This window comes from Malaya genurostris, chromosome 2 (assembly GCF_030247185.1).
Source record: "Malaya genurostris strain Urasoe2022 chromosome 2, Malgen_1.1, whole genome shotgun sequence".
NCBI classification, from domain to species: Eukaryota; Metazoa; Arthropoda; class Insecta; order Diptera; family Culicidae; genus Malaya; species Malaya genurostris.
Window position 1 is genome coordinate 16432730 of NC_080571.1, and position 18445 is coordinate 16451174.

General features: G+C 37.1%; 3 protein-coding genes across 4 annotated transcripts; 1 reads left to right on the top strand and 2 right to left on the bottom strand.

Annotated features, from left to right (window-relative positions):
- Positions 1-4777: 4777 nt before the first annotated feature.
- LOC131430938 (histone deacetylase 3) lies at positions 4778-6856 on the bottom strand. Of its 2 annotated transcripts, XM_058596235.1 has the most exons (3): positions 6806-6856; positions 6128-6743; positions 4778-6071 (listed from the first exon to the last, which is right to left on the bottom strand). In XM_058596235.1, the coding sequence occupies exons 2-3, from the start codon at positions 6283-6285 to the stop codon at positions 4934-4936; spliced, it is 1296 nt and encodes a 431-aa protein (XP_058452218.1). In that variant the 5' UTR covers positions 6286-6743; positions 6806-6856; the 3' UTR covers positions 4778-4933. The 2 variants fall into 2 exon arrangements, with proteins under 2 accessions (XP_058452218.1, XP_058452217.1); XM_058596234.1 differs by lacking the exon at positions 6806-6856 and having other exon boundaries at positions 6128-6796.
- A 3377-nt stretch (positions 6857-10233) lies between these two features.
- Positions 10234-12209, top strand: LOC131429577 (uncharacterized). Its single transcript, XM_058593791.1, has 4 exons — positions 10234-10406; positions 10470-10611; positions 10670-11569; positions 11631-12209. Exons 1-4 carry the CDS (start codon positions 10341-10343, stop codon positions 12161-12163), a joined length of 1641 nt encoding a protein of 546 aa, XP_058449774.1. The 5' UTR covers positions 10234-10340; the 3' UTR covers positions 12164-12209.
- On the bottom strand, positions 12206-16898 carry LOC131429578 (sorbitol dehydrogenase-like). The gene is made up of 2 exons (XM_058593792.1): positions 15917-16898; positions 12206-12422 (listed from the first exon to the last, which is right to left on the bottom strand). The coding sequence occupies exons 1-2, from the start codon at positions 16825-16827 to the stop codon at positions 12239-12241; spliced, it is 1095 nt and encodes a 364-aa protein (XP_058449775.1). The 5' UTR covers positions 16828-16898; the 3' UTR covers positions 12206-12238.
- Positions 16899-18445: the final 1547 nt, after the last annotated feature.

The following is an 18445-nucleotide window of genomic DNA, read 5'->3' on the forward strand; positions in this document are numbered from 1 at the left end:
ATGTTATAAAAATACATTGCTGTTTCAATGCACACATTTTCTTTCTGATTCTTTTCGTTCATTCTATAGAATTATCATCGTCATTTGGTAGCTGTTCTGATTTAAGCATTTCTGACAATATTTTCGCCGGTCTCACAATTCTGGATAAAAACCGAGCATAAGGAAAGGTAGTGAATAATGGCGGCCTCGTGTGAACAGCAACCAACAGTTCTATTGCCAAAAACGCATTCACAGCAACGGCGCTGGATTCCCAAATATCCAGTCGAATTTGTAGTGTACTCGATATAGTACTTGTAAGCTTTTAAAAATGAGACTTATTACCGGCCTGAATAGCTTGTTTGTGATCTGTGTGTCTCAATTGGGTCATCTCGTGATAAAGCTTTAAATCCGAAATTACTTGGCAGAACATCCTTTTCAAAAGCTTCTATTCCAGAGCTACGATATTCCGATACTTGTTGCTCTCGTTCTCGGATTGATAATATTATCTTGTTAGAACTTCCCGTTCGCAATTTGAACAAAATTATTAAACCTGTAAAAACCTGGAAGCGTTCCTCTGAGAATGAAAATCACTTACTGAGTTAATTATGTATTCTCAGATATTTTCTGGAAAATATGGAGCTTTCTACACAATATACCCAAAAATTAAAGAGATCGATTCAGCGAATCAAGTTTTTTAATAGACATGGTCGATAAATGCTTGATTTGAAATTATGCAAAAGTTATAACTCAAAAATGAAAAATAACGCATCACTATTTTTTATATCTGTTGTTGTTTTAAATTTTCGAATAAATAAAAAAAATATACAGCGCTCTCAGTCTACAAACCATGAAAACCATCATAAAGATATTCGATTGAAGTTTTCAAACACAAAACTCCAACTTTATCTTTATTATACATTTTTCCAGAAAACTGTACACATCCCTCGATAACATATCTTTATGATAACTTTTGACACTGTAATGAAATTTTCATTCTTTCTTTCATTATTCTTTCTTTACATCCATCAGCAACACGTAAAAAACTGACACTCGCTCTAGTTCTTGACTGCCGTAACCGAACTGCATATGTGTGATACTCGCAACGTTCATATATTACTACCATTCATATATAAACCACATACCAGTAAGTTCTCGCTTTGTAGCTTTCTAGGTTGTACCCGAAGTATGATCGTGTATGTATTATGCAAAGGTTGATACTCATTTCCTTCTTTTCGTTACTTTGATTTCTAAGCTCTGCGCTTGAGTTGCATCATAAACTACTAGAACAAAGCACCATGCGTTTCCGTTTTAAGAGAACTTTATGGGAACGCATGGTCGACTACTACTAGAAACTGCTAAGATAAAGCACCATGCGTTTCCTTTTCTCAGAATATGATGGGAACGCATGGTCGACTGTTGTTGATTTTTTAGAAAAAATTAAATATTTTGGTCGTCCACATTTTTAAAAAATATGAAAACATACCATTTTAACATGTCCAAAAATTCTTTATTTATCACTAAAAAATCCAGGGTGGTGCAAAAATTGGAAGAGGGAAAAAATATGTTTCAAAATTTTCTAGTATTTTTTAATAAAAGAAATACATCTTCAAAAATTTTGAAAAAAATTGTGAAGCATCCCCATAATGCCTTAAACATGCCTGATTTTTTTCAAATTTTTCGGAGAAGCAGTTTCTTCAAAAATCAAATAAAATAAAAATCAATAGAACCACCCTAGCTCCGTCAATATGGCAGTTAAAGGGTTGAAACTTTGAGAAAATTGTTTCCAGTCTATGACCTTTCGAATGTGGTATAACAATATGAATTCCCTTTGGGGGCAGATTTCATATGGTTATCCTGCTATAGCCTTTGAATCGGAATTGATTGATTTATAATCTAATTCTAAATAAAATAAAACAATCAATTTCAGGCGTGGTTTAGTAAGTGTTTGCTAACAGGGGGAATTCGAGGTCAAATGTTTCGAATTTTGCAAAAATATACATTTTTCGACAGACACAGAAAACGACTTAAAGATTATCCACAAACTTCAGTAAATTATCCCCAAACTGTTTACAATAAGGTTTTTTTTTTTGACGAGCTTAGATACTCATTGCAAAGGTGATCAAAAGGATGGAGTTTGTAGAAAGTACCTCTAGAAAGGGATGTTTATTGTAAATTATCTTCCTATTTGTCGACAAACAAGGATGAACAGATTTAGACACCAAAAAGGAGGTTTTGAAAACCAATTTCCATCTACCATTTTTTGTAAAACAAGAGAAGAACAAGAATTTCAAGATCGTGCTAGATAGTTAATTTGAATGCTACGAAAAATATTGGCACATGCATAAAAGGTGAAAATCGATACTTTATGACAAGCTCAGAAACTTTCTAAACTTCTCAGAGGGGGTTATAGGAATAATCATGGAGGGGAGCTGTAGTAAGTTAACTAAAAAAAGGGAGTTCAGTATAAAATTTATTCGACGAGAAACGATGCTTCTTGACAAATACAGATACTATTTTATCACAGACTAACAGACAGGACACTCAAATTAGATTCTTTAACCATAGAAACGGTCATTTCGAATATTCCTTTAGTTGGAACAGTACTCGCATATGTCATGATGGCGCCACGTTCCCTATCAAATACATCCTGTCTGTCATATTGACTGTGTTTATTTATTTTTCATTTTCCAACCGAGTTGCCATTCATACAGAATTACCTGTACTGTATTGATTTGTATACCTCCATGCGAATTTCATGCAGGATACAGATAAATTACATATTACCAAAACTATATACAGAATTGTGCCTACTTCTCATCCTACAACGCAATACAAAATCGAACCCGTTTTGTTACAATATTTACTATATTCTGGTCTGCTGTCACTTAATTTCGGGTGAAAATTACCAACACAATCAAAAATAGTCTAGATGAACAACGTTGAGTAAAATAAATGTTTACCTTCCAATATCGCTAAAAAAGGTAAATATATTATCAACGTAATCCAATAATTTATTGTGACGATTCATTATCAAATATTTTGATGAAATCTGGCAACCCTGCAAGCAGCTGATCGGTGTTGACAAACGAGGGGAAACCAACTAGTAAAAAAACTTTTACATAACACAAGGGGTGTACCGATAGTAAATAGTTCGCGCAGTACAATCACAAACGAATTTCCAGACATGACAGTCACGATCTTTTTTTGGCGCACATCTACGGTCCTCCATGAAACTGGCAACAATGGTGATAAAATGGTTGCACTGTTGAGTTCCCATCATCACATTTATAACACAAATGTCAAACCGTGAGAACCTTTCGATTCGTTAGCTCATTTGTTTATATTGAGATTTTATGGTACACTTTATATTTTGTTTGTTTTGATCTAACAGCTAACACCATGATCTCTCGTGTATTTAAATTAATAGCGAGAGGACAGTTTACTGCAGATATGAATCATAGCAGTTAAATGGGAGTTACATTGTATACTTTTCGCGTTGGAAGTAAAGGTAGCTCGAAAGTCTCGGAATTCCAAGTGCTAACACAGCAGATTTCCGATAGATTTCAGAGTAGATTGCATAAATGTTAAAAAATCAATTTTCGTGCTTTTCCGTTTTTTAGTTTTGCTATTTGTTTTGCTTATCTTGTTGGTTATTGTTAACAATTGTCTTTTAATATTATGGTTTCGAAATGAGTGACAATGTTGACATTTGATGCTGCTCTACTCATGGCACACTTTAATCGAAATAATAACAATGCAATTAACCTCGCGCTCCACCAAGCGGTGAGTGCGGTCATTTTAGAAAGTACCGGGTACGAACCAGGTTTTTTTAAATTATTGTAGGCACATACATGTCTTTATTATTTATCTTTGGTACAATATAGGTGGAACTAGTGCATGACTAAAAATGATTTTTGTAAGAATTAACTCATACTGTCATGTCTGTTAGTCTGTGATTTTATATCAAAGGACATTGTTACGTTATTTCAAGGGAGAGGAGTTGTAGCAAGTGTCCCAAACATGGGTGTAAGGTAAAATTGATCGGGTTTGACGAAAAACATAAAACTGATCCGATTTGACGAGAATTCCGTGAAAATTGGGACACAGGCTGTGCGCAATCTGAACATGTACGGAGTATTGTTCAATCGGGTTTCCGTGTTTTACTATATTCGAGTATTTCGATAGGCAGGACAATTTTTACAATCTTACCTTCATGGAACATTGCCGAGCCACGCCGGGTAATTTAGCTAGGTTATCATAAATGGTTGCTCATATTTCCGATGGTATGTTGTAAAAATTATATTGATACATTAGATACAACAAGAGGTATTTTCAATCAAAAACTTATCACTCTCTCAGAGAGCGAAAAAGGCGCACATCGAAAAAGCGTGACCACAGTAGCGATCTTGGCGATATTTCCAAGCCTGTCACTCATTCAAACTGCACACAGTTCTTAAGGGACCTCGTATATCTGTGACTCATTTTGGATGTTTAACGTGGTTTATTTGAAAAGTGAAGTTTTTCAACTCATTACTAAGGATTATTAGTTTATCGTGTAACGTGTTTTACTGAGTGGTTTCTATTGAACGGAATTCTGAGAGAAATTTGCCTCTCTTTCTCTCTGAGTATCGAGCGTCACTCGCAATACCGTGGAAATTTGACTGGAATCGGTTGAATCGGGCTGGAGCTCCAACACAAGGGGTTATTTCTTTGTCCTATCTAGGGATGGGTGCGTTTAGTAGTGATTGGAATTTATAAAGCAAAAGAGTGTTTTATGCATTCAATTTATTTTTATACACAAAAGACAAACGTTTTCATATCGTATTTTAACGATTTGCGTAAAATTAAATATAATTTGAAATATTCTAAACACGATTACCAATGTTGCAATGCAACTCATTCGTTTCAACTTAAAATAGTGCTTAATGCTAGAAGTGCTGGGCTAAACCTACTGCTAAGGTTCATTTTCACTCTTATCGTTATCATTTTCTCCATCAAAGAATTCATTCTTTGGCTCCACCTGTTTATCTTCCTCTTCCTGGGACATGCGGGCTTCTGGGTTCGGTTCTTCCTTAACTTTTACTTCCTCCGGTAATGCATCCTCCGGAATGTCGAACATTTGCACACTCGGAGCATGCTGACACATTTTTAAGTTGTCGTACACGTGACGAGTGATAGCCTCCAGGTATTGCTTACTGTTGGCATTGTCCTGTCGACTAGGAATATCCGGATGGAGGGTAAAGTCAGGTGCAAAAAACTCCAGATAATCATTCATCGGCAGTTCGTTGGAGATGGTTTCATCGATCAGTAGGGAAGTTTCATAAGTCCAACACCGGGCGACATTTCGTAATGTGTAGCCTCCACCGCCGACCACCAAGGTAGGAACGTTCAGATCTTTCACAAACTTTACGCACTCTCCGTGACCTTTCGTACTCAACGAGAAACAACCGAGACGATCACCGGCCAATGAATCTGCTCCACACTGAAGGACGATTGCTGTCGGTTGATAAAACTCCATGACAGCTGAAATAACCGGTTTAAAAACTTGCACATAGCTCTGGTCGTCGATTCCTTCCTTCAGCGGAACATTGACTGAGTAATACCGGCCCGATTCGGCACCTATTTCATACATGTCACCAGTACCGGGGAAGAAATAGTTTCCGTATTTGTGAAACGAAACCGTCATCACTCGGTCAGTCAGATAGAAAGCTTCTTGCACGCCATCCCCGTGATGAACATCAATGTCTATGTACAGCACTCTGGGGTGATACTTGAGAAGTTCTAGAATACCGATAACGATATCATTAACGTAGCAGAAACCGGAAGCTTCAAACTTTTTCGCATGATGCAACCCGCCGGACCAATTGATGCAGATATCACTATGATTGTGGTTCAGCTTTTGTGCCCCTTCGAGGGAAGCTCCGGTGTACATGGCGCAGAACTCAAACAATCCGTCGAACACCGGACAATCATCTCCTACGTTGAACACCGACAGACACTTTGTGAAGCCCTGGATATTCTGAGGGGTAACTCGTTGCAGAAACTCGATGTACTCGTCACTGTGAAAGCGGCACATGTCATGTGCACTGGCTCTACAAAAGAAATTCTATGTTCAACAACAAATCCTACTCAATATCAACCCACTTACTTGTAAGGCCGATATATCTGCATCTTCTTGTGTAGTCCATAGTTCATCACCATATGATGAATTACCGAGAGCCGGTGTGGTTTCATCGGATGCCCTGGTCCGTAATGAAAATTTCCCACGTCCGGATTGAAGAAATAGGAAACCTTTTTCGTACTCATTTTTTTTAATTGATGATGTCGTACTATCGAATTCCACTCGTTTTCCTTGACACTACAATGTACTTGTACCGGAACGACTTCCGTCTTCGAAGTACTGCTTCCAGGCGTAAATGAAAAGTAAGAAAAATACGGCTGCCAGTAGTTTTTTGGTCAAACTGAAGTCAAGTGGTTTGAGCTGTTGTGACGATGGCTCTTGTTGTGGGCGATGATGTTGTTTTTGTTGTGGAAGCATATATGAAGGTTCGGAGTGCTGCTGCACCGTTCCGATATTTTCACAAATCGGTACAGTTAATCTTCGGAGCGACTCATGTAGTGCGTTGGAAAGAACCCAGGTAACAAATTGGACTATAACCGGATACTATACAGTGTATTGTGATCTGCCTGTGTTACTACTGGCTGAGCAGAAATAATATGTTTGACATCAGCTCACCAGTTGACTGTTTTATGATAGAGCACGGCTTCAAATTTAATTATTATTATTCATTTCAATAAAAATAAGACCTAACACATTTTGACTTACAATTTTATGATGCTTTGGATGAAGATGACAAACATATTGGGTAGTGACAATAAGATCAACCGTAAAACCTCAACTGACACCACTGTGATGTTTATTCTACACGCATCACTTAAACAGCACAATCAAAAGTAAAATTAAATGGAAACCATTCTTTGATTGAATATTATTTCTCGTAGCAAGCAATGAATGCCAAGTCATTTTCAGGAAAAATCTGTGTTCAGCGATTAAGTAAATCTGTAGAAATTTGAAAGACGTGTATTTGGCATCTTAACATAACATTTAGCGACATTTATATCTATTGTTCTCTTTTAATCTCAAAGGTAATTTTTCGAAGCTGCGGTTGAATTCACGCGTTGATAAGCCGGTTAACACAAAAAAGCAAGCATTCTTTGAATCATAACGGTGCATGAAGAAAAACTAGTCGTTAGTGCATTTCGTTACATTCATCTACTGGCTTCCAGAATATCAACTGCAAAAATATGTGGACCATTCTTCATAAGGTTTATAGTTTTTTTTTTAATTTTTCAGTCATTGTTAATTAGTTTAGATTAGATATATTATTTACAGGTTATTTTCCAAATAAAATTTTAATTCATTTGTATCTTCAATACTGCATCGGTCTAGTTTTTGAATAATTGATCAAAAACGCGATTCGCGCATTCCGCTACATTTCACCAGACCCTGTCAGCTTGGAGCGAAATCAATCTTCAGTTCAGCAACATGTTATGTCAATTGTATGGGTGCACAGTGCTGCTATTTTGGCGCGCACGAATTTTACGTTACTCTCCCCTACTTCTATGTGCGAGATTCGATGCGGAGGGCAGCATTATCGCAAAAAAGGATGTTGCCAACGATTTGTTCGGGAAATGTGAGAGCTGGATATCTTGTTAATATGATGTCTTTGATTTCACCTTAACGCATCTTGTAGGTTATTTGGTATTTTGATCCGACATAGGAAACTGATATAATAATATTTTTCCATGCCTTCTTTTCTAATTATTATCAATGTTTTTAGTGATACACATGCCAACAAACAGGACGATAATTCAATTGCTAGAAAGGAAGGGCGAAACTAGTATTGTTTTGTAAAATAATTCGAGTATTTAAGTTAAGAATAGTATTCTTATTTTGGTCAACAAATTTTAATTTTAAAAAATTTGATAAATTCATTAAAAAGTGTTCAACATGTTGGCCTTCTAACGACAGTTTGACAAGTAAATAGCGCTGTAGTTCAAACGATGATGTTGTCGAATGATGCTGTCAAAATAGATAGGAATGTTTGTTCTCCAGTCAATTTTCATTTATTTGCGGTTGAAATTCGAATGATCGAAGAATATTCTTTTAAAATAAGAGAAAAAACATTGATTTCTTCTAATTAGAATTCTAATTTTAAATGTTTCGCATGAGAAGAAATTATTATTTTTTTTGCATGGCCTACAGAAATAATAGGTCTGGTCGTTTATTCCACACAGTAGTTGTTTAAACCATTGATTTCAATTACGAAATCTTATTATATAGCCTCGCTTTGCATCAATCTAATTATAGTTCAGTATTAAAGAAGTTGAAAGTTTACTTTTCACGAAAAAGTTTTACGAATGTGAAAGTTTTACCCATTTCAAAAGATTGTTTATAGAAATAATGTAGTTTGTAATTATTTCTGAAAGTAATACTCCGACGACCCGACCTGCCACTCGCTTTAAAAACTGTATCGTAAATCGAGCTACCCCTTAATAACTGGTAATGTCAAAATGTTATTTTATGAAAAATGTTTGAAATTGGCAACGCGGTCTGAGAAATTGTTGTTTTCGGAATAACAGTTACAGTATCGCTAGCTACCATTGTTTATCTTTTCACAGCTAGCGGACTGCAGACTTTTATGCCTACGTCTGAGTTTTTGGTTAAGCCATAGTGCATAAAGTAATCGGTCTCGGTTTCTTTTTTGCACCAGCTCAATCTAGAGCAACTCGAAAGCTCTCAACGTCGACTGCAGATCTATTTAGGAATTAAGAGTTTTTATGGCTTGTTTTTAATTATATATTTTGTTCATTAATAGTATGTATACTTGTAGATGTATTATCCTTAGCATCTCTTTAAAGTTCGTACCAACCCGAAACTAAATATCAACTGCTTTGACGTTTATGTACGGCGTTATGCTCAAAAAGTGAAAAAAAATTCATCGTGAGACCAGAATGGTCTGCAACCCATTGAGGCACTCAGATGAACGTGTATGACCCCGAATGTTGGTGATGTGCTGCAATTTTGAAATACGGTGAAAAGACCCGATCGTGATTGCCGTTATTTTTTTACTTTTTATGTAAATGTACTAGAACAGCTTAAATTATTTATATTTCGAATGTTTTTCGATCAAAGTTTTTGTACATTTTTAATCAGTTTTCACAAATTTCAAATGACTTCATCAATATTTAAGTTATATAAAAATCCAACAATAAATAAATGATTAAGGTACCGGTGAAACATACTGTGATTAGAATTACAATCAACTGTAATCTGCGGCAACATTTACCGATTTATTAGTGTATCATATTTCAAACATCCGAAAAAAAATGTAGATTGCTGAAATCTACATTCGTTGTGCTCGTATTACTGCAAGTCGTTTTGAAAGTAAATAGTTCTTGAGCGTGCTTTGTTGTCGTGAGATAATTTGTTTTGCTGACCGATTATTATTAGACAGATGGTGGTTTCTGTGGAATGATTCTTATAATGAAACTCTTTTTAAATGCCAGTAGAAGCTGAGACAATCAGTGGGCAGCTTGACAGGGTATTTTGATTATAAGATTGAAATGCAAAATTGTTGTTCTGCATGTTAAGGAAAAAACCTAAATCCCAAAACTCTTGACATTATCCTATGATTCAAATATTGTTGATAGATACGAAGAAAGGAAGCGAAAAATTTAGTGGTAAATATAGGCGGATATGTTCTAATTTGCTAGATCACCATCACATCCTCATATTGTTATCGCCATGATAACTGGCACATTATTATGCCGTGCATGGCGACTATTTCGTAGCAACCACAACAGTGATGCTTGTAAAATATATGTTTATTATTAGCTAGGGGTTTTTCAATATTCGATAACTGGCAGTAAATCGCTCACGAACACTTTTTATTCCGATTTTGCTTCGGAGTGTCTGGTCGTGTCGTCGAATACTCGATTCCTGTATTGCTCTATGTGATAATTAGCTAATATCATCGTTTTCTTGGTTCACAAAATAAAACATAGATGGCGCTGAGCTGTTTAGAGTTTTGTGTTTGAAAGCCAATTGGTATCACAATTTCATGAAAAACTTTAGAATAATATTTTGGGCAAAATATCTATCCCAGTTTCTAGTGTGCGTGTGACGCTAGTTTCAGTTGACCTAATCGCTTGAACCAAAGCAATCATTTTAATTGACGTTCCTGAATTTTCGTAAACAATTTGAAAGCAAGAGTCCACACGAGGTTCTCGAAAATATTCCAGGGCAAAAACTAAACTAAATATTATTTTGTTACTGATTTTAAGCGACATCTTATAGAATGGGGAAGCTGAACGTTACTGTTCTGCGATATTTGAGCAAGGAAGACTTTCGAATTTTGACTGCGGTAAGGTTTAATAAATTTAGGTGTTAAAAGTCGACAAATGCGTATATCTACTATATTCTCTAGATTGAAATGGGAATGAAAAATCATGAATTGGTACCGGGAGCATTGGTGGCAGCTATCGCAAGCTTGAAGGCCGGTGGAGTTCACAAATTACTGCGGGAACTTTGCAAGCATAAGTTACTGACTTATGAACGTGGAAAACGGTGTAAGTACTCCATAAATTTAAAATAAAACCGTGTAAATCATTTTCCCATTCGTTATAGTTGATGGTTATCGGCTGACCAACATGGGTTACGATTATTTGGCGTTGAAATCTCTTACACTTCGCGGGTCTGTGTCCGGTTTTGGCAATCAAATCGGAGTTGGAAAGGAATCCAACATCTACACCGTCGGGGATGAAGAGGGAAATCCCCTCTGTCTAAAACTGCATCGGTTGGGACGGATTTGCTTTCGGAATGTTCGAGAGAAGCGTGACTATCATGGCACACGGCACAAAATGAGTTGGCTGTATTTGTCCCGTATTTCCGCTACACGTGAATTTGCATACATGAAAGCGTTGTATGATCGTGGATTCCCGGTGCCACGGCCCATCGATTTCAACCGGCACTGCGTCGTGATGGAACTGGTCGATGGTTATCCGCTTACGAACGTTTGTGAGGTTGGAAACGTGGAAGCGCTGTACGACGATTTGATGAATTTGATCGTACGGCTTGGTAACTGTGGCGTCATTCATGGGGATTTCAACGAATTCAACGTAATGATTACGGAGCAGGACCAGAAGCCAATTTTGATCGATTTTCCGCAGATGGTGTCTACTTCGCATCCAAATGCGGAAATGTACTTCGATCGGGATGTACAGGGAGTCCGGGAGTTGTTCCGTAAGAAGTTTGGTTACGAAAGTGAGGAGTATCCGAAGTTCAGCGATTTGGAACGGGAAGATGATTTGGATAAGGAGGTGCTCTGTTCTGGCTATGGGTTTACCAAGGAGATGGAAGAAGATGTACTGAAAGAGTACCACCAGATAGATGAAACAGAGGACAAAGACGATGAAATTAGCGACGAAGATTGTCAGGACAATGAGAGAGAAAATATGGCCGAGGAGGAAATTGAAGAATGCAGGAAAAAACTTGAGGAAGAAATAAAGTTTTCAGAAGAAAAGCCAGGTAAATGATCGATGTCCGGTTTTTTTTGTAGTATCATCTTATTACAATATTTTGTTTGCAGTGATTGATAGGACTAATAAGAATTCAAATATTCTCAAATACATTGCATCGATGTCCTCAAGCGAATTGGAAAACCCTTTCAATGACGAGGATGAAGACGTTTTCAAAGATGCCTTGGATCATAACCCAACAGATACTCCATTCCCAGAACCTTCTCAGTCAAGTTCGTTTCCGGAAAAGATCTCCACTCCCTCCGATAACGAACAGGACGATGCGTGTTCCATGAGTTCAAATGACCTAATTAGTAACGAGTTAGATGATAAACTGTCTGGGCTGGATCCAAATTCTCGTGAGTACCGCATGATCATGGTACGGAAACTGTTGGATGATGCTCGCAGTGCAAGATCTTATTCGACTACGGCTAGCACGATTGCTCCTTCAGTTGTGACGGATCGAGTTAAGAATGGACTTCGGTTGCAGGAGAAGAAAGATCACAAGAAACGGGCTGTTCCAAAGGGAGAAGCTAGCGCGGTACGACGGATGCGGAAAGACAATAATAGCATCGTTAAGGAGTATCGGGGATGGGAATTTTAGATTTAGTTCTATCTCTTATTTTGAAATATATATAATCAGTAATTTATTTGTTTAGTTTTATTTTTCGAAGAAAATCTAGTTGACAAATTTTTTGACATTGTTAGTGTCTCTGGGAACCAAGTGGATCATGATCTTGATACCCTCCCCTTGACTGGCCACTCTGAATGCTTCATGTACGTTCGCCAAGTCGAAATGGTGCGATACTAGGGGTTTTACGTCAACGTAACCGCTCGCCACTATCTCCAGAGCTGCTGGGTAGCTGGAAAAAGAAAACAGAAAAAACCTCATGAGTGTAACGAGTGGATTTATATTTTAAAGTTATTATGCGTGTTCGATAATTATCAGTTATTCCGGAACTTGTATAGTGAACCTCAAAACTAGAAAAAAAATTGTATATTCTTGTATAAGGACACCATTCTTGTGAAAAAGTGTGTCGTTAATGATTTGTTTGTAAAACGGGAGAGCTGAATATCTTGATATTATGCTGTTTTTGCAAGTAAGTAGTTGAACGTTGAGACTAATTGCTACTTTTATTGGATTTTATATGTCTGTTATCTGTGCTATAGACAGAGATGCCAGATATTTTCATATAAAATTTGTATTTTCATGCATTAAAAATCTTATTAATCAATGGAAAAATCTAGGTTGATTTTCCAACAGGGCGTATAAGCAAGTGACAGTTTCTCTTTACTCACTCTCTCTTTCGATTATTGTGATGTGATTAAAAAGATTTTCTTTGATATCACTATTCTGTTTGAAAGTTGAAAGATTCGGGTATCATTTCCTGCAAAGAAGTGAGTGATAAACGTGGAAACCGCTTGGTAATTAATAAAAGAGAAAGTAAGCAAAGAAAAACTGTCACTTGCTTATACGCCCTTTGGAAAAATTAACCGAGAAATCATAAATTAAAATGGAGCTTTTTTGTGCAGCTATTTGATGATCGACACTGAAATACATTCATATTATGATTTGAACTGATATTAAAGGAACTCATAGCTGCACGAAACTTTATTTTCAAACTATGAGTTCTACACACTTAAATTTTATTGCTGGATCTCAGCGAAATAATTGTCGAGATTCACACAGCCGATGATTCGGTAACCGTCTCGGCAAAATGTATAATTACTGAGAATTTCGGCAGTTCTGAACTGTCAATTATTGCCGAACCTGTCAGCAGCAATTTTGCTGTTATTTAGGCAAAAGCGATCGGGATCGAAACATGGATTACCGAATCATTAGTAATCGAGTGTAGGAAGGATTTTGCTTTATTATTACACGATAAACTTATCACGAAAGCTCACTTTAATTAAAAAAAAATCAAATCCCGAAAAGAAATATTACAGATAAAATCATTTGTTTCTAGTGCTCGCTCTACCTGGAAATAAACAAATATTCAAAAGTATATATAAAAAGAACATTTTGATTCCACTTAGCTTTTCACGTAATACTGAAATCTCTTTCATTCTCCAAATTCGTAAATATTTTTCAGCTCCATGAGAAATGGCGACGTCCGGGGCTGTACAAAATCGATAGGTGACATTAGATGACAAGTGTCGCGCCGAATTTCAGTAAAAGCTAACACACTGTTCGAAATGTCTGCAAACGGATTCGCTGATTTCGGTATATTTGTTGTTTACGGACAAGTTCAGCAACATATGCCAAACTTCGGCAATAAAATGCGCTTTACCGAGATATAAGAACTTTACAATAACGAATTTCGGCAATGAACATGTGAATTGCTGAATAATCAGTAAAATTTCGTGTTGCCGATCGAACTCGGCATTTCATTATGCCGAGCTCGAGAATCGGTTTCAAGTGTGCACCTCAGAGAATTTCAGAGCTCTGCTCCAGCAATTTAGTGTGATCTAGTGCTAGAATTGAAAGAAAATAAACACGCGCTCTCATGATGCGTGCACACTTTACATAACAGTGCTGTATATGTGTGAAAGATAGGAGCTCTCGTCAGACAGAGGAGATGGATATCTCTGATCAAACTACAATAAGCAAGATGTCATTTCCCGTTTGATGAAAAGTCAAATTGTCGGTTGTATAGAGAACTCAAAGCTAGTATTATATTCATATTGAATACAACGAAATTTTAACGGGCTTTGATTATATTCATATTTCCAATTCTTTGACTTTTGGTTTCCCTGTTCCGGATTGAGAAACTTATGATTTTCAGCATCAGACAGAAATTGATTTCCATAAGCATATACTGTGCGCTTCAAAATGATATGAACATAGCATATTCTTGAAAACAACGCCACCATAACAAAAAACGTTAGTTTCAGGAATTAGCATCCATAGTAGGGAGTTGGTTTCGTCGTTACATTCAAATACCAAAAGGTAACTCAGACGGAAGTTTTTTTTCTTTCTTATTTGAAAGTAAGTAAAATTTGCACAAATCGTTCAGTCCGTTAGTTTTCTTTTAATCGGAATAATGTGCCTCCATGAAATAACTGATGAAACTGACCTGAAGACAAAACACAAAACTGACCTGACACCACAGACTAACAGACATGACAGTATGAGTAATTTCTTATAAAAATAATTTTTCGTGATGCACTAGTTCCACCTATATTGTACTGCGCGAACTATTTACTATCTGTACACCCCTTGTGTTATGTAAAAGTTTTTTTACAAGTTGGTTTCCCCTCGTTTGTCAACACCGATCAGCTGCTTGCAGGGATGCCTGATTTCATCAAAATATTTGAAAATAAATCGTCACAATAAATTATTGGATTATGTTGATAATATATTTAACTTTTTCGCGACGTTGGAAGGTAATCATTTATTTGACTCATCGTTGTTCATCTAGACTATTTTTTATTGTGTTGGTAGTTTTCAACCGAAATTAAGTGGCGGCAGACCAGAAGCAAGTAAATATTGTAACAAAGCGGGTTCGATTTTGTATTGTGTTGGAGGATGAGAAGTAGGCAAAATTATGTACATAGTTTTGGCAATATGTATTAAATCTGTATCCTGCATGAAATTCGCATGGACGTATACAAATCAATACATTACAGGTAATTCTGTATGAATGGCAACTCTGTTAGTAAATGAAAAAAATAAACACAGTCTAGATGACAGACAGGATGTTTTTGATAGGATAACGTAGCGCCATCATGACACATGTGAGTACTGTCCCAAATAAAGGAATATTCAAAATGACCGTTAAAATGATTGAAGAATCTAATTTGAGTGTCCTGTCTGTTAGTCTGTGCTGACACCACACACGTAAAAGGATCATATGAATTTTGTCGAGCCACATAATGCTTCTAATTCGGGTAAACACATTTTCTTATTCTATGGAGAAAACACCCAATTTCCACACTATTTTTTATAGGAAAAAACTAACAACAAGCCATTCCAAGAAACAGAACGATAATTTCGTCAAATTTAAAAATGGACCGCAGTTTTAGTTAAATTTAACTACTCGACACAAAATAACCGCTCAAGTGTCAGATTTCAACCCAAAGGTTAAAATTAACCGTGAAATGGTTCACAGCCTTAGACATTCAACATACGCCTAACAGAATCTAAACAGAATTCTCAGTGGGACAGGGCATAAAGTAACCCTGTAAGAAGTCCAACAAAATCTGTTACGAGAACCGGATGAAAAAAAAATAGAAAATTTCTTCAAGAAATCTGCAGATATATATACAAATCAACAGAAATTGCACCTCTGTTTGTGAACTTAGGGACGTCAGCAATGCTACTGTTAGAAAACAAACTAGTTTGTGTAGTACTTACTCGTGATTGTATCGCATACAGGTTGTGATGTCGATCTCTCTCGAGATTGCATCGACCATCGGTAGCTGAACATCTTTGTTGCCCAAACCCACCAAACAGATCCTACCGGCATTTCTGGTAGCCTTGATCGAGATCCTCATGCCTGGTTGAGAACCGGTACATTCCAACACCCGATCGGCTGGTCCGCCCAATATCTCATGAATCTTTCGCACCAAATCGTCTTCTTGATCTTCCTTTTTGATAGCAATCACTCCAGTCACGCCCAATTTCTTGGCCACTTCCAATCGATGCTTGGCATGCTCCAAGTCCAAAATTACCGTTCTTGTAGCTCCCATAGCCTTTGCAGCAATCAAGCATACCAGTCCGATTGGGCCGGCTCCAAAAATGATCACTTTGTTTCCAAGTCCAATCTGTGCCCTTCGTCCTGCATAAACCGCTACTGCTAGTGGTTCTAGCAGAGCTCCTTCTTCCATCGTTACGTGATCGGGTAACTTGAAGCAACAGTCCGCATATTGAGCGTAATAATTAGAGCAATTCCCATCGTGCTTTTGCGTTGTACAATGCTTTCCATCTAAACAAATATTGTATTTACCGACCTTGCACAGATCGCATGTCCGACATCCAGCGGCCGGTTCAATTGCGACACGATCTCCGACCTTCAAATGAGTCACCTTACTACCGACCCTTCGAACTACGCCGGCTGACTCGTGTCCGAGCACGATAGGTTTAACCAATCTCTGCGCACCGAAACCACCGTCCTTCAGGAAGTGAATGTCAGTTCCACATATTCCGCAGCTGTCCACTTCGACCACTACTTCGTTGAATGCCGGTTCCGGGATTGGACGAGGCTCAAGGCGTAAATCGTTTGGACCGTACACCAAAGCGCACAAGTTTTCGTTCTTCGGAGCCATTGTTTGTTGGGAGTCTTTTGGAGCGAACGATGTCGACTAGTTCAAGACAAAAGAGTGACTGAGCCTTCCGATTATTCTCCAGTTGATTAAAAGACACTACTGCAAAAACAATCCTTTTGGTAGTATGCAGTATATCGCTTTGATTGATTTAAAAGCTGACGATTTGCGGAGGCAAGACGGTGATTTGAACGGTAGTCTAGTTGACCTTCGCATTGAAATAATTCTGATAAGCAATCTAAGATTGCTTTCTAAATAGGCCATATCTGCAAACATACATTTGTTTGTGAATATAAATGCATCATCATGAAGATTTTTTTCAGTTTTCTGTACTTTTTTTTTGGACTCTTGTGTTTGAACTTTCAAACCATTTTTATTCATGTACGAAGTTTGTGATGATGATGGATCATGGTTTTTTGGTTATGACTTCGAAATCAAAGCTTAATCATCCCAAAGGAAGCTGCTATTTCATATATTTTTTTGGGATATACCCAATTGGCAGGGCGCCCTCAGGTGAGCATCGAATCTTCTATATAGAAGTAGAGGAGAGAAAGGTCCAATTCGTGCGCGCCAAAATAGCAGCACTGTGCACCCATACAACTGACATGAAATGTTGAATGTGATGCCGTGTGATGGCGTTGCTGAACTGAAGATTGATTTTGCTCCAAGCTGACAGGGTCTGGCTAACCCCTGAATGGTTTAAATAATTGAAAATGTTTCAAACAGCTACACCTTCACTTCATTGAGATATAAAGTAATTAGATCAAACTATTTTTATTTAAATCAACCATAGACATCATACTAACAAGATGTCCAGCTCTTACATTTCCCGAACAAATCATTGGCAACATGCTTTTTTGCGAGCATGGCGCCCTCATGTGAAGTAGGGGAAAGAAATGTCGTGCGCGCCAAAATAGCAGCACTGCTCACCCATACATTTGACATGATATGTTGAATGTGATGCCGTGCGATGGCGTTTCTGAACTGAAGATTGATTTCGCTCCAAACTGACAGGGTCTAAATCAACGCAACATGTAAATGGGTTCGATTTTTAAAAAAATTCCTCCGAAGAAGTACAATTTGTTTTTGTCGGAATATTTATTGCGTAATTCTAATCATCAGTCAAATATATATATTGATAAAAATAAACCTTTATTGCATAAATTTGCTCTGTGACATTTGATAAGCAATCTTAAAATAAGCAAGTAGGATAATTGCACCTATCATCATATCAGCATTCTACAAAGTATGTATTCTAAGATCTCTAAGATTACTCAATTTTCAATCGACGGCGTGAGAAATAATAAGTTTACAACAAAATTCAACAGCTAGTTTAACAGTTGATCAAAATATTTCTACATTCCAATCTTTCAATGGTTTGATAAGAGACGACGAAAACAAAAGATAGAAAAAAACAGAGGAAAAAGCGAACGAGATAGCAGATCTTACTTCGACTGAAGACACAGAGAAATTACATGAATGAAACATTTGAGACGAATAAGTTTACGGTTACCTTACTTCATGGATTCTCTTGATGTATCGTTATCGGTCTGCTAAGGATGCCCACCCAATTTGTGTGGGGCCGTGTGAACTTGTTTATTGCTTTGCAAATTGACAATGG